General features: G+C 43.8%; 1 protein-coding gene across 1 annotated transcript in view; it reads left to right on the top strand.

Annotated features, from left to right (window-relative positions):
- LOC121003692 (L-xylulose reductase-like) overlaps window positions 1-13,107 on the top strand; it is a 92,333-nt gene extending 79,226 nt beyond the window's left edge. The window contains exons 7-8 of the mRNA XM_040435561.1: window positions 2,648-2,765; window positions 12,895-13,107. Of these exons, the coding sequence (XP_040291495.1) occupies window positions 2,648-2,765; window positions 12,895-12,998 (222 nt within the window). The 3' untranslated portion in view covers window positions 12,999-13,107. The remainder of the gene's footprint in view (window positions 1-2,647; window positions 2,766-12,894) is intronic.
- Window positions 13,108-17,212: the final 4,105 nt, after the last annotated feature.

Raw genomic sequence — 17,212 nt, forward strand, 5'->3', positions numbered from 1 at the left:
TGCACTCTCCTTGCAGTCTCCCTACACTCTCCCTCTCCAATGTTCTTATATTAATTATTTTCAGCGACACTATCCCTAGCACATGAGCGCTTGTCATGTCTCTCCCTAGGCTCAGCTCACAGGACAATGGAGGAGACCGTGTGGAATGAAGGTTTTATAGGACTGTTACATCACAGGAGATGGCTATCTGTGGATTGGCTGGCTGCACAGCATTATGGGCAATCTTGCGTTCCTGGGCTTCTTACTTTGTAGCACGTGCAGCCACCATTTTAGAAAAAAACTGATTTGTCACCGATTTGTTACGAAGCACAAGGAAATTCAGACTTGTGAATCGAAGATTTCCAAAACTTCGGACCGAATTCCGCTTTGAATGCTTCACTTTGCCTAACACTAGCTGAGAAAACTACTTTTACAGTAGGGAAGTAGGAGGTTGACAGAGAGGGAAGGAGACAAATTCTGAGCCCTCACCCAGTAGGAAAAATTAGCAGCATCATCATGGGGGAAACATGAAAGCAAAATATAATGAAAATGGTTATTGTTTATGCCAGAAATACTGCTAATTACTTTAAACTATTGTGAATCATCGGACAATTCCTTTAAGCAGATCATGTAATTTAAAGGCATTAATACCTATCCAGAAGATAGGTGATATATACAGTTGCAAGAAAGAGTATGTAAACCCTTTGGAATGATATGGATTTCTGCACAAATTGGTCATAAAATGTGATCTGATCTTCATCTAAGTCACAGTCTGCTTAAACTAATAACACACAAAGAATTAAATGTTACCATGTTTTTTATTGAACACACCATGTAAACATTCACAGTGCAGGTGGAAAAAGTATGTGAACCCCTAGACTAATGACATCTCCAAGAGCTAATTGGAGTCCAATCATTGAGATGAGATTGGAGGTGTTGGTTACAGCTGCCCTATAAAAACACACACCAGTTCTAGGTTTGCTTTTCACAAAAAGCATTGCCTGATGTGAATAATGCCTCACACAAAAGAGCTCTCAGAAGACCTACGATTAAGAATTATTGATTTGCATAAAGCTGGAAAGGGTTATAAAACTATCTCCAAAAGCCTTGCTGTTCATCAGTCCACAGTAAGACAAATTGTCTATAAAAGGAGAAAGTTCAGCACTGCTGCTACTCTGCTGGGAGTGGCCATCCTGTAAAGATAACTGCAAGAGCACAGCGCAGACTGCTCAATGAGGTGAAGAAGAATCCTAGAGTGTCAGCTAAAGACTAACAAAAGTCTCTGGCATATGCTAACATCCCTGTTAGCAAACCTACGATACGTAAAACACTAAACAAGAATGGATTTCATGGGAGGATACCACAGAGGAAGCCACTGCTGTCCAAAAAAAACATTGCTGCACATTTACAGTTTGCACAAGAGCACCTGGATGTTCCACAGCAGTACTGGCAAAATATTCTGTGGACAGATGAAACCAAAGTTGAGTTGTTTGGAAGAAACACACAACACTATGTGTGGAGAAAAAGAGGCACAGCATACCAACATCAAAACCTCATCCCAACTGTGAAGTATGATGGTGGGGGCATCATGGTTTGGGGCTGCTTTGCTGCGTCAGGGCCTGGACGGATTGCTATCATCGATGGAAAAATGAATTCCCAAGTTTATCAAGACATTTTGCAGGAGAACTTAATGCCATCTGTTCACCAGCTGTAGCTCAGCAGAAGATGGGTGTTGCAACAGGACAACGACCCAAAGCATAGAAGTAAATCAACAACAGGATGGCTTAAACAGAAGAAAGTATGCCTTCTGGAGTGGCCCAGTCAGAGTCCTGACCTTAACCCGATTGAGATGATGTGGCATGACCTCAAGAAACCGATTCACACCAGACATCCCAAGAATATTGCTGAACTGAAACAGTTCTGTAAAGAGGAATGGTCAAGAATTACTCCTGACCGTTGTGCACGTCTGATCTGCAACTACAGGAAACGTTTGGTTGAAGTTATTGCTGCCAAAGGAGGTTCAACCAGTTATTAAATCCAAGGGTTCATATACTTTTTCCACCTGCACTGTGAATGTTTACATGGTGTGTTCAATAAAAACATGGTAACATTTAATTCTATGTGTGTTATTAGTTTAAGCAGACTGTGATTGTCTATTGTTGTGACTTAGATGAAGATCAGATCACATTTTATGACCAATTTGTGCAGAAATCCATATCATTACAAAATGGGTTTACATACTTTTTCTTGCAACTGTATCTAATTGCTGGGGCTCTGATTGCTGGAGCTCCTGTTGATTACTAGAACGAGGGTTTGAATGCAATAGTGATGTGTAAAAGGAGCGGTGGTCCCACATGTGCACTACCACTTCATTCACAAAGGGGACCCCTGTTCTAGTGATCGGTAGGGTTCCCGGTGGTCAGATCCACAGTGATAAAACATTTAGCACATATCCTGAGCATAGGTGATAAATGTTGTTAATAAGAAAATACTTTTAATGATATATAGACCCCATGGCCATATGCCACCTGGAAATTGAGGGAGCAATCTTTTGCCTGATGCAGGTATTTTGTGGTATTGCTAATAATTATAGAAAGTAATGACATAATCAGCGGCATTCATTCATGCCGGAGCTCAAGTTGACATTTTGTCAAATCATGTTTTCCAGATCCGTGTTAACTCTGTCAACCCCACACTGGTGATGACTAGAATGGGACAGGAACTCTTTAGTGACCCTGAGAAGGTTACTGCATTTATAAGTCGTATTGTTTTGGGGCGCTTAGCAGGTGAGTATGCCCACTTTTTGCCATGCCTTAGCTCTTCTGACTAATTTCTGACAATGGAAGACATTAGCCACCAGCTATGTATTCTGTGTGCAGTCCATCATCTCTATCACAGCAGAGTATGACATGCAACATGCTGCCCCCCCAGGGCTGATCGTGTCCCAGGTTTATCGGAACGCATAGTGGTGTGGCCTTAATAGTTTTTAGTGTGTGTCACGGTGCTCCTACCTGGATACCGTTGCTCCCCATAGCTTGGCTCCGAAGCAATAAAGATTATGAGTAATGGTGGAGGTGGAGAATAAGTCAAGTCCAGATTTTATAAAGTTCAACAGCTTTACTTGAGTAAACTTGCATCCAGACAATATTCAGGCTTTCTCTTAGTTCTAGCAGGTTTTGGCATAAACTGGCAGGCAAACTAATGTACTCTGCTTAACTCAGGTCTATTCTGGCAGCTGGACTTTCAGTCTGTTCTCTATCAGTGGAGTGGGGTGCCTTTAGCTGTTGACCCCCGTGTGACATTCTGTAGGTAAATCTGCAAGGAGTCAGTGTGCTCTATGAGCTACTTCCCTCTGGAGAGACTCCTTGCTGCAGATACCAAGATAAAGTGGACACTATGAAAAAGGTCTGGAAGGAACCAAAACGTCTGGATTGACGTGTTGCCTCTCATAAATTTCACAGTGCAAATATAGGCGGTCATTTACTATCCTGGTTACTTGCGCTGCAATCTGCGACATTTCCCTGCTCACGCCTGGTCTAAAAAAGAGGACGTGGCGTGGGCGGGGAAGGTCTGTCCAATTCTTCATTTTCTGCACCAGTTTTAGCTGTACAAAATAGTATATATTTAAGCCAGCAAGCAAGCTGGCGTAGATTTCGACCGGCTTAAATGCGCCAAGTTATGTAGAGGTCAGCGCAATGTTCATGATTTTTGTATTTGAACTCTCGAGTGTGTGTGGAACATATCTATATAGTATTTTAATAGGACCTCAACACCCCTATACCTACTGCACCTCACATAATTTTGCTGGGGTGCTCAGTCTTTTGTGATTTAACTTTTCATACAACAGTGCATAAATCAATAGTACAATCAACTACAAGAAACTTTGTAATATGCCTTATCAGTGAAAAATGTCTAGCTCTCAGCTTTTTAAACTCCTCCCTCCCTTGCTAATCACTTTTCACTTTGAAAAATGCTGAAGTATCATACTGCACATATCAATACAAGTCTATGAAGGGGAAGGTGGGGGGAGTAAGCAGCAGTCTTATTCGGCCAGTTTCTTATTCGCGGCTGAAGTTGGTTTCTTATTTATCTGTCTTTTTCACATTATTTGTATGTTTAAAAAAAAAAAAAGAATTTTGAGGAGACCTTATCGTCAATAATAAAAAAAAGTTGCAGTGAGCTGTCCTAATGGGAAATCAGTTGAAATCGGCATTAAAACAGAAGTGACTGGAACACAAATGGGCATGAAAGTGGGCACAAATTTAAAGTGTCTGTGCACTCTGATACAACTGGGTGTATTTAGTTTATATATGTATCTCCATCCATTATTGCTTCTGGGGTGAAAGTGTGGTCTGGCATGCTGCATGGGTGAAGAAAGCATGCTCCTCGGGCTTAAAAAAAAAAAAGAAGATACTACAGATGATCACACCATAAAGGATGAGAACAGATGACCCGAAAAGGGTTAGCCACCCTTTGCTCAAGCAGACCATTTCTCTACACACTTTTAGGGTGGTCAAATTCTTTTACACTTAATTCGATGCCTCAATCAGTAGTTCCAGAGTTGGTGTGAAATAGTGGCCTGATACTACACACTTTAGGGTCACTTCACACTTCAGTTATTTGGTCAGTTATGGCTATAATTTTTTGTGAGTCAAAACAAGTAGTGAAGCATACTCAGAGATAAGGTGTAATGGAAAGATCTGTACCTGTTCTGTGTTTTTGACCCAAACCTGGTTTGATACTATAGATTTTAGGGTGTTCAAATTCATTTACACTTAATTCCATGCATCAATCAGTAGTTCAGGAGTTGGTGTGAAACTGTGGCCTGATACTACACATTTTAGGGTGTTCAAATTCTTTTACACTTAATTTGATCCGTCAATCAGTAGTTGCGGAGGTTTGTGCGAAATTGCAGCCTGATACTATTGCTCTTTTACCCTTGCAGTACAGTACAGTATATCCGACAGACAGGTGAGGAGGAGAGATCCGCTGCTTCCTCCAGTAGGTGGGCAAGTATCGACGATGAGAGTCGCGTGTGAGCTGGTGTTACGAGCGGTCAGGCACGTGGCCCTGAGGGTGACATCAGTGATGTGCAGACAGTAGTGGATGACGATATAGCCAATCACACGTGGGAGCCGGTTGAAGAGGGGGACTTCATCATCATCATCAGGAGAAGAGGGAGGGTGGCAGCTTGCGCGTGAGGCAGCGGCTAAGCCACCAGGGTGGTAGCATGGCCATGAGTCAGCAGGGTAGCAGCAGTGTCAGATCTGTAGCCAAACGTGCCCGGGGTACACCGCCTGCTACGCAGGAGCCTACCTGTCTGGAAAGAAGTAGCAGTGCACGGGTTCAAGGAGGCAGCAGTAACAGGCAGTCAGCACAGAGTGGTGGGGGTAAAATAACATACTCAGCGGTGTGGGAATTTTTCATCAAGCCGCCGGAGGATGTCAGAATGGCCCACTTTGTGACTGGGCCATTGTGTTGAGGACTCATTCGAATCCTCATGCGATTTCCACCCTCGCCACTCTGTGACTGGGCCACTGTGTTGACTCTTCATGCGATTCCCATTCTCACCACTCTGTGACTGGGCCACTGTGCTGACTCCTCATGCTGTTGCCATCTCCCCACTATGTCACTGGGCCACTGTGTTGACTCCTCATGCAGTTAAAACCCTCCCCATAATGTAACTGTTCCACTGTGTTGACTCCTCATGCGATTTCTCATACGATTCCCACCTTCACCACTCTGTGACTGACCACTGTGACTCTTCATGCTGTTGCCACCTCCCCACTCTGACACTGGGCCACTGTGTTGACTCCTCATGCGGTTGCCACCCTCCCCATAATGTAACTGGGCTACTGTGTTGACTCCTCATGCGGTTTCCACTCTCCCGACTCATTGTCTATGTCCCCACTCTATGTACTATTGTTCCTGTTTGGCCTTGTTGACATCACCATTTAATTTACCCTTCTGATCTCTCAGAAGGACGGAAAAATGAAAAACACAACGGATTCTGTCTTTGGAGCATCCGTAAGGCCTGTATCATACGGTCCTTATTTTGCATCAGGATACGCCCATGAATTGGGTGCCAAAAGCAAGAGTGGGTACAAAACACAGAAGACATGCAAACTTTATGATCACGTGTCATCTCTGTAAACAGTGACATCAACACAAACTTACTGCTGACATCCTCTGCACTCTGTAGGCAAATGTTGGATACGAGCTGCAGGTTTTGTTTTTTGTAACTGAAAGTAGGGTTTCTACCCCGATCAATTAATAGAATAAACTCCAGTGACATAAATAGAAGTTCTTGCTTAGTGATTTTTATTCAATAAGCCGCTTAAGTGTGACGTTTCGGCCATTTATGGCCTTTATCAAACTGGTGCGGCTATGTGGTGAAGAAAAAAGATGGCAGAAAAGGATGTGTGCAAAGACAAAAAAAAATAATAATAATTGAAAAATTACAAATAAAACCCTACAAAAACAGTGTTGGCTACTACTGCCTCTTCCACCTACACCACCACATCCACCGCCTACTCACCCTCCTACTCCAGTTGGAGATTATTATTTTTTATTTTCTTCTATTCTATGTTACTTTAAGTCATTTCCCTATCCACATTTGTTTGCAGGGCAATATTACTGCTCTTACTCCGATTTGATTACTAATGCAGCCCTCTAGCCCTTTCTATGACTAATTTACAGCCATTTTACAGCACCAAAGATCGGGTCACCATTGACTTCCATGGGGTTCAGGTTAGAGGTCAAGTTTGGGTACCCTAAATGAACTTTGAACCAAAATTCAGCTAAACCTGTCGAACCCGAACATCCACAGGTTCACTCAACCCTAGTCATTATTAATAAAATCTCGGAAAACCCCTTTAACTGCATGCGAGTCACCACCCTCTGTATGTTGGCAGTGCAAGATCACAGACCCGAATTAATTTAACCCTTTAAATCACACTTTTTGTCTATACTTTGCCATTTCTGTTTTAATGCCACTTTCAACTCATTTCCCTTTAGGACAGCTCACTGCAACTTTTTTTTAATTACTGGTGATAAAGTCTCCTCAAAATTCATAAAAAAAGAAAAATACAAATGACGTGAATAAGAAACTGATGAATAAGAAACCAACTTCAGCTCTGAAAAAAAAACTGGTTGAAAGAGAAATCATCTTTAGCCTCGTCTGCGCAGCTACATAGAAAGTTTCTATCTCACCACAAGTGCAAAATTCACAAACATATAGGTCAGCTTTTCTCTGTAATGTCCTCCATGATATTGAGACTGGTTCTGAATGAGTAAGAGAATGTTAGGAAGCAGATTCTCCTCTACTTTCTGTGTGCAGTATGTACACCCACTGTTTTTGTTGAAAAGTTGGTGAAACATTAATCATCAATTCGTCACAGTCATGCAGTGTGGAACAATAGGGTGCTCTGGATGTTGCCCTTTATATTCTAGCCCTGACCTCTGGCGTATGCGCAGTGCACCAATGGAGCTGAGGGGTGTGCCCTAGGTTGAGATGATATATATGTGCACCAGAGACATCAAACAATCCTGTATGGGTGTTTTTAGTGAAGGCAATGGTGACCTAAACTGTACTGACAAGTTCGCTTCAAAGGAGGAGTTCACCTCCACCTGGGAACATAGTATTGTGAAGAGTCTGAAACCTCCAGCAATTCTAAAAACCAATGGGCCATGACTGTATGTAGATTCCAAGTTAGGGCTCAAGGACTATTGTTATTTATATGGGGCCATGCACACAAAGTCTATTTTGTTGGGTTTGTTTTTTTATTCTACCACAAGTTATAGCACATGCCCTATTCTTGACTGTATAGCAGAAGAAAATTGTACTTTCTATTGATGGAGGTAAGAAAAATGTAGAATGCACACAGAAGGCATTTGTATTTTGAGGATCCATTTTTTTGCGGACCAAAATACAGACACGGCCATGTGCATAAGGCCTTATAGACATCTGCAAAAAGCACAGAAGGCGTTTGTGAGTATTGAACCACGCTCCTGAACTGTATCAATAACCTATTTAAATTTTAAATGTTCCTTTAACCCCTTCCTGATGCAGGGATTTTCCATTTTTGCAGTTTTGATTTTCGGTCCGTGCTTTTCCGGAGCCATACGTTTTTTATTTTTCCATTCACATAGCCGTATGAAGGCTTGTTTTTTGTGGGACAAGTTGTACTTTCTAATGCCATCATTTAATAAGGCATACGATGTACAGGGAAGCTGAAAAAAAATCCTAATGTGGTGGAATTGGAAAGAAAATGCAATTCCTCCACCATGGGTTTTGTTTTTATGGTGTTCACTGTGTGGTAAAACTGACCTGTGCTCTTCATCCTCCAGGTCAGTACGGTGATACCACACTTGTTTCGTTATTCTTGATAGTTTTAATGCGAAAAAAAAAAACTTTTGAAATTTTTTTTTTTTTCATTGTCATTGCCGTATTCTGACCCTGATAACAGTGTTATGGATACTGTATACGAGGAGTGAGAGCTCATTTTGAGATGTGTATGACTTTGATCCTCTTTTATTCCTTTTTTTGTTAACTAAAGGTGACTTTACTTTTTTATGTCCCCTGGTGAACTCCACTTGGCCAAATCAGAGTGCCATATGATAGAATCATAGATTTTGCTCCATTAGTCTATATAGAACTGGCCTGATATGTAATAGTAAGGAGTGGGGTAGCGTGGGGACGCTGAAAAAAGAGAGAACCACAAGGAGGCGCCAATATCCCTAGTATCTAGGCTTGTGGGGGTATGTAACCCAAAAGATAGCAGTTATAAATAAAACAAATAGTAAACAAATGGTAAAAGCAATGGTAAATTGCAAGTATAAAATTGGTATTTAAAATCAAAATTTTATCAAAATTTTAGTGATTCACTTCACCCAGGAGGGTAATGTGGGATAAAGCTCAAGACACCCACATCACACCTCCTGCGCCTAGATTGCCAGTAGAGTCTTTAGAGATGAACAAAGATCACTCTCGAGTCCTTGTTCTTTCTTTTATTCTTTTATTCCAAAAGCCAGGGTTGGGGGAGTGAGCAGCTCAACGCTTTTCGGGGCCTCTTGGTGGGTCCCCTTCATCAGGAGCATATACATACCCACCAAGAGGCCCCGAAACGCGTTGAGCTGCTCACTCCCCCAACCCTGGCTTTTGGAATAAAAGAAAGAACAAGGAATCGAGAGTGATCTTTGTTCATCTCTAAAGACTCTACTGGCGATCCAGGCGCAGGAGGTGTGATGTGGTGTGAGCTTTATCCCACATTACCCTCCTGGGTGAAGTGAGTCACTAAAATTTTGATAAAATTTTGATTTTAAATACCAATTTTATACTTGCAATTTACCATTGCTTTTACCATTTGTTTACTATTTGTTTTATTTATAACTGCTATCTTTTGGGTTACATACCCCCACAAGCCTAGATACTAGGGATATTGGCGCCTCCCTGTGGTTCTCTCTTTTTTCAGCGTCCCCACGCTACCCCACTCCTTACTCTCCAATCACCCACCTTGAGGCTCTCAAGGTGGGTTGAGACCATTTTGGCAGCCTGCCCTCATCCTTTTCCACTATCTTCATTCCACACATTTTTTCCCCTAATATTCAGGTGAAATCAAAAGGACACTTATTCTGCCCCAACTTTTGGCGCCCTGCGAAGTTACCCCTGGACCATCGTTCTGACGGCCCAGTGACTAACCCTCTTTTTTTCCTTTTCCTGTCTCTGACTGATATGTAATATACAGGTAATGAGCCTGGAAGCCTATTACAGGCTCCAGCTCATTACATGAATAGAACAATTTCCCCGATCTCCGCTCTTTTATCCCTCCCAGGTGACGTGGTCACAATTTACCATGGCATCTGAGGGGTTGGATGTCCGCAGTTGGCATTACCACCAATTGCAGACATTAGATGCGGGAGTCTGCTGTATGAAACAGCAGGCACCTGGTGGCTATGGTGCTCGCTGTGCTCCAGAGCGAGTGCCATCTTTAAAGACCTGACATCTGCCGTAAATGTATGACAAATGTTGGGAAGGGGTTAAAGGAGTATTTCATTATATTTTTTTTTTATTAGTTTATATAACAGGAAATCATACAATTTTCCAATATACATGTATGCAAAATTATGCTTCCATACATTTCTTATATCAGGCAGTTGACCTCTATAAGCAAAGGAATGGTATAACCCATGGATGAGTCCTATGTGATGCATCCATGGCTTAACTGAACCAGGGCATTAGTCTCTTCACATCATACAATCCCTGACTTTGAGTAAGCAGCAGTATTATATGACATACATATGTTGGGTCAGCACACAGGACACATCCATGTGATAAATAGGACTTGTGGTGGAATAATAATTTTTATTGGGATTATTACAGTAACTACATCACTGCATGTAGTTGCATGGCTGTCCCTAGGTGATTTGTAAAATGGCTGCCTGTCTCTAGGTGATGTTATGTTGTTAATAAAGTTTCATGTAAAAAAAACACAAAGACATCTGCTTCTACACAGATACTGACAGACATCATGAGATGCTACTGTCACGCTTCAGTGTGGTAGGGAAACACCACACCAAGTATAAGAGGCAAAATACAAAAAGGGAAAGGAAAGACTTAACTTCAAAGGGGCTATGAAAGCACCAGGAACTCCGCCGAGATCCACACACCAGCAATCCACAACTGAAACTGAAGCTATAAACCGCACAGCATTGTGGGAGAAGCAACAATAAATAAGGAAGGTTAAATGACCACATGAGGCAAGGGGTGTGGCCATTACCAGAAACAACACAGACGCCTATTGATCCACAAGGAAAACCTGTCAGATCAAACCACGTGTTGCCAGTCTCACCGATCTCCTGCCACCTGTCACTGGAACGTCCGTGACAGCTACAGGTAATACAGTTGCAAGAAAAAGTATGTGAACCCTTTGGAATGATATGGATTTCTGCACAAATTGGTCATAAAATGTGATCTGATCTTCATCTAAGTCACAACAGCAGACAATCACAGTCTGCTTAAACTAATAACACACAAAGAATTTAATGTTACCATGTTTTTATTGAACACACCGTGTAAACATTCACAGTGCAGGTGGAAAAAATATGTGAACCCCTAGACTAATGACATCTCCAAGAGCTAATTGGAGTGAGGTGTCAGCCAACTGGAGTTCAATCAATGAGATGAGATTGGAGGTGTTGGTTACAGCTGCCCTGCCCTATAAAAAACACACACCAGTACTGGGTTTGTTTTTCACAAGAAACATTGCCTGATGTGAATGATGCCTCACACAAAAGAGCTCTCAGAAGGCCTACGATTAAGAATTGTTGACTTGCATAAAGCTGGAAAGGGTTATAAAACTATCTCCAAAAGCCTTGCTGTTCATCAGTCCATGGTAAGACAAATTGTCTATAAATGGAGAAAGTTCACCACTGCTGCTACTCTCCCTAGGAGTGGCCGTCCTGTAAAGATGACTGCAAGAGCACAGCGCAGACTGCTCAATGAGGTGAAGAAGAATCCTAGAGTGTCAGCTAAAGACTCACAAAAGTCTCTGGCATATGCTAACATCCCTGTTAGTGAATCTACGATATGTAAAACACTAAACAAGAATGGATTTCATGGGGGGATACCACAGAGGAAGCCACTGCTGTCAAAAAAAAACATTGCTGCATGTTTACAGTTTGCACAAGAGCACCTGGATGTTCCACAGCAGTACTGGCAAAATATTCTGTGGACAGATGAAACCAAAGTTGAGTTGTTTGGAAGAAACACACAACACCATGTGTGGAGAAAAAGAGGCACAGCACACCAACATCAAAACCTCACCCCAACTGTGAAGTATGAATGATGGTGGGGGCATTATGGTTTGGGGCTGCTTTGCTGCGTCAGGGCCTGGACGGATTGCTATCATCGAAGGTAAAATTAATTCCCAAGTTTATTAAGATATTTTGCAGGAGAACTTAATGCCATCTGTTCACCAGCTGAAGCTCAACAGAAGATAGGTGTTGCAACAGGACAACGACCCAAAGCATAGAAGTAAATCAACAACAGAATGGCTTAAACAGAAGAAATACGCCTTCTGGAGTGGCCCAGTCAGAGTCCTGACCTCAACCCGATTAAGATGCTGTGGCATGACCTCAAAAAAGCAATTCACACCAGACATACCAAGAATATTGCTGAACTGAAACAGTTCTATAAAGAGGAATGGTCAAGAATTACTCCTGACCGTTGTGCACGTCTGATCTGCAACTACAGGAAATGTTTGGTTGAAGTTATTGCTGCCAAAAGAGGTTCAACCATTATTAAATCCAAAGGGTTCACATACTTTTTACACCTGCACTGTGAATATTTACATGGTGTGTTCAATAAAAACATGGTAACATTTAATTCTTTGTGTGTTATTAGTTAAAGCAGACTGTGATTGTCTATTGTTGTGACTTAGATGAAGATCAGATCACATTTTATGACCAATTTGTGAAGAAATCCATATCATTCCAAAGGGTTCACATACTTTGTATTGCATCTGTATAACTGTATATACTGCATATGTTCTGCTTCTCAGTACACTACTATAGATGCCTAGGCAGTTAACAGAAAGCTAGGTCACATTATACTGGGGAAGGTCACATGACCAATACCTTGTTTAGTCCTATTCAGTTCTACTATGGATGCATTTTACTGGACTAAAATGGGTCATAGCATTTATTTATTTTCTTTAGTGAGACATTACTGTGCAGATATATTAAAGTCTGGGAACAAAACAGATGTATATTAGAAAATTATTTAATGTCCTATTCTCTAAATAAATAAATAAATGTAATTAATAATACTGTAATACCTCTATAATTATTAAACTGTATCTACTGGATCTTTTCAGTACTTGCCTCTACCTCTTACAATATATGTTTTTTCCCCAGAGGTTAATGATGTCACTAATTCCATTCTGTTCCTGCTCAGTGACAAGAGCGCCATGATCACCGGATCCCACCTTAACGTGGATGGAGGCTACTTACTCTCATAGGCTCCAGACAGAAAAGACATTGTGTGTTCAGAGCATTGTACTGATTGATGCGTGTCATTCTTTGTAGTTAGGCTCTGTTTACATCCACGTTGCCAGTTTTTATTGTACCTGAAAGAATGAATAAATAAAATAAATTCCCAAACTCTGCTATGGACATCTTTAGTTCTGTAAGATGTCTGGAAAAGATATACTGTTGTTGCAGCAGCCTGTATATTGGATATAAAGACTGAATACCAGATATCCTCAGGGTCTCAATCTGAGGAAAGAACCCCTCTGCCTTTTTGACACTGTCAACCACTTCCTTCTGTTATAAACTCTCTCATCTCTTGGTATCACTGACCTGGCCCTCTCCTGGTTCACATCATACCTCACAGACCGGACGTTTAGCATCCCCCACTCTCACACTGTGAGGGATAGGAGATCTTTTCATGTCCTTTGTCAGCCATCTTAACCCCTTAGGGACCGGGCTCATTTTCACCTTAAGGACCAGGCCATTTTTTGCAAATCTGACCAGTGTCACTTTAAGTGGTGATTAGAGTTGAGCGAACACCTGGATGTTCGGGTTCGAGAAGTTCGGCAGAACTTCCCGGAAATGTTCGGGTTCGGGATCCGAACCCGACCCGAACTTCGTCCCGAACCCGAACCCCATTGAAGTCAATGGGGACCCGAACTTTTCGGCACTAAAAAGGCTGTAAAACAGCCCAGGAAAGAGCTAGAGGGCTGCAAAAGGCAGCAACATGTAGGTAAATCCCCTGCAAACAAATGTGGATAGGGAAATTAATAAAAATAAAAATAAAATAGATAAAATTAACCAATATCAATTGGAGAGAGGTCCCAAAGCAGAGAATCTGGCTTCACGTCAGCAGAGAAATCAGTCTGCTTCATGCCATAGCAGAATCTGGCTTCACGTCACCCACCACTGTAACAGTCCATTGTCATATATTTAGGCCCCGGCACCCAGGCAGAGGAGAGAGGTCCCGTAACAGAGAATCTGGCTTCATGTCAGCAGAGAATCAGTCTGCATGTCATAGCAGAGAATCATGCTTTGCGTCACCTAACACTGGAACAGTCCATTGTCAGATATTTAGGCCCAGGCACCCAGGCAGAGGAGAGAGGTCCCGTAACAGAGAATCTGGCTTCTTGTCAGCAAAGAATCAGTCTTCATGTCATAGCAGAGAATCAGGCTTCACGTCACCCACCACTGGAACAGGCCACTGTCAGATATTTTTAGGCCCCGGCACCCAGACAGAGGAGAGAGGTCCCATAACAGAGATTCAGGCTTCATGTCAGCAGAGAATCAGTCTGCATGTCATAGCAGAGAATCATGCTTTACGTCACCCAACAGTGGAACAGTCCATTGTCAGATATTTAGGCCCAGGCAGAGGAGAGAGGTCCCGTAAACGAGAATCTGGCTTCATGTCAGCAGAGAATCAGTCTGCATGTCCTAGCAGAGAATCATGCTTTACGTCACCCAACACTGGAACAGTCCATTGTCAGATATTTAGGCCCAGGCACCCAGGCAGAGGAGAGAGGTCCCGCAACAGAGAATCTGGCTTCATGTCAGCAGAGAATCAGTCTTCATGTCATAGCAGAGAATCAGGCTTCACGTCACCCACCACTGGAACAGGCCAAAGTCAGATATTTTTAGGCCCCGGCACCCAGACAGAGGAGAGAGGTCCCATAACAGAGATTCAGGCTTCATGTCAGCAGAGAATCAGTCTGCATGTCATAGCAGAGAATCATGCTTACGTCACCCAACACTGGAACAGTCCATTGTCAGATATTTAGGCCCAGGCACCCAGGCAGAGGAGAGAGATCCCGTAACAGAGAATCTGGCTTCATGTCAGCAAAGAATCAGTCTTCATGTCATAGCAGAGAATCAGGCTTCACGTCACCCACCACTGGAACAGGCCACTGTCAGATATTTAGGCCCCGGCACCCAGACAGAGAGAGAGGGTCCCATAACAGAGATTCAGACTTCATGTCAGCAGAGAATCAGTCTGCATGTCATAGCAGAGAATCATGCTTTACGTCACCCACCACTGGAACAGGCCAAAGTCAGATATTTTTAGGCCCCGGCACCCAGACAGAGGAGAGAGGTCCCATAACAGAGATTCAGGCTTCATGTCAGCAGAGAATCAGTCTGCATGTCATAGCAGAGAATCATGCTTTACGTCACCCAACACTGGAACAGTCCATTGTCAGATATTTAGGCCCAGGCACCCAGGCAGAGGAGAGAGATCCCGTAACAGAGAATCTGGCTTCATGTCAGCAAAGAATCAGTCTTCATGTCATAGCAGAGAATCAGGCTTCACGTCACCCACCACTGGAACAGGCCACTGTCAGATATTTTTAGGCCCCGGCACCCAGACAGAGGAGAGAGGTCCCATAACAGAGATTCAGACTTCATGTCAGCAGAGAATCAGTCTGCATGTCATAGCAGAGAATCATGCTTTACGTCACCCACCACTGGAACAGGCCAAAGTCAGATATTTTTAGGCCCCGGCACCCAGACAGAGGAGAGAGGTCCCATAACAGAGAATTCAGGCTTCATGTCAGCAGAGAATCAGTCTTCATGTCATAGCAGAGAATCAGGCTTCATGTCACCCACCACTGGAACAGGCCACTGTCAGATATTTTTAGGCCCCGGCACCCAGACAGAGGAGAGGTTCATTCAACTTTGGGTTGCCCCGCAATATAATGGTAAAATGAAAATAAAAATAGGATTGAATGAGGAAGTGTCCTGGAGTACAATAATATATTGTTAAGGGGAGGTAGTTAATGTCTAATCTGCACAAGGGATGGACAGGTCCTGTGAGATCCATGCCTGGTTCATTTTTATGAACGTCAGCTTGTCCACATTGGCTGTAGACAGGCGGCTGCGTTTGTCTGTAATGACGTCCCCTGCCGTGTTGAATACACGTTCAGACAAAACGCTGGCCGCCGGGCAGGCCAGCACCTCCAAGGCATAAAAGGCTAGCTCTGGCCACGTGGACAATTTGGAGACCCAGAAGTTGAATGGGGCCGAACCATCAGTCAGTACGTGGAGGGGTGTGCACAGGTACTGTTCCACCATGTTATTGAAATGTTGCCTCCTGCTAACACGTACCGTATCAGGTGGTGGTGCAGTTAGCTGTGGTGTGGTGACAAAACTTTTCCACATCTCTGCCATGCTAACCCTGCCCTCAGAGGAGCTGGCCGTGACACAGCTGCGTTAGCGACCTCTTGCTCCTCCTCTGCCTTTGCCTTGGGCTTCCACTTGTTCCCCTGTGACATTTGGGAATGCTCTCAGTAGCGCGTCTACCAACGTGCGCTTGTACTCGCGCATCTCAGCATCTTACTATCACGCTCCAGTGCATGAAGTAAGGTGGGCACATTATCTTTGTACCGTGGATCCAGCAGGGTGGCAACCCAGTAGTCCGCACACGTTAAAATGTGGGCAACTCTGCTGTCGTTGCGCAGGCACTGCAGCATGTAGTCGCTCATGTGTGCCAGGCTGCCCAGAGGTAAGGACAAGCTGTCCTCTGTGGGAGGCGTATCGTAATCGTCCTGCGTTTCCCCAAAGCCACGCACCAGTGATGGGCCCGAGCTGCGTTGGGTGCCAGCCCGCTGTGAACCTGCTTCCTCCTCATCCTCCTCCACCTCCTCCTCATCCTCGTCCTCCTCGTCCTCCAGTAGTGGGCCCTGTCTGGCCACATTTGTACCTGGCCTCTGCTGTTGCAAAAAACCTCCCTCTGAGTCACTTCGAAGAGACTGGCCTGAAAGTGCTAAAAATGACCCCTCTTCCTCCTCCTCCTCCTCCTCCTGGGCCACCTCCTCTTCCATCATCGCCCTAAGTGTTTTCTCAAGGAGACATAGAAGTGGTATTGTAACGCTGATAACGGCGTCATCGCCACTGGCCATGTTGGTGGAGTACTCGAAACAGTGCAACAGGGCACACAGGTCTCGCATGGAGGCCCAGTCATTGGTGGTGAAGTGGTGCTGTTCCGCAGTGCGACTGACCCGTGCGTGCTGCAGCTGAAACTTCACTATGGCCTGCTGCTGCTTGCACAGTCTGTCCAGCATGTGCAAGGTGGAGTTCCACCTGGTGGGCACGTCGCATATGAGGCGGTGAGCGGGAAGGCCGAAGTTACGCTGTAGCGCAGACAGGCGAGCAGCGGCAGGATGTGAACGCCGGAAGCGCGAACAGACGGCCTGCACTTTATGCAGCAGCT

Source organism: Bufo bufo, chromosome 6 (genome assembly GCF_905171765.1).
Source record: "Bufo bufo chromosome 6, aBufBuf1.1, whole genome shotgun sequence".
Lineage (NCBI taxonomy): Eukaryota > Metazoa > Chordata > Amphibia > Anura > Bufonidae > Bufo > Bufo bufo.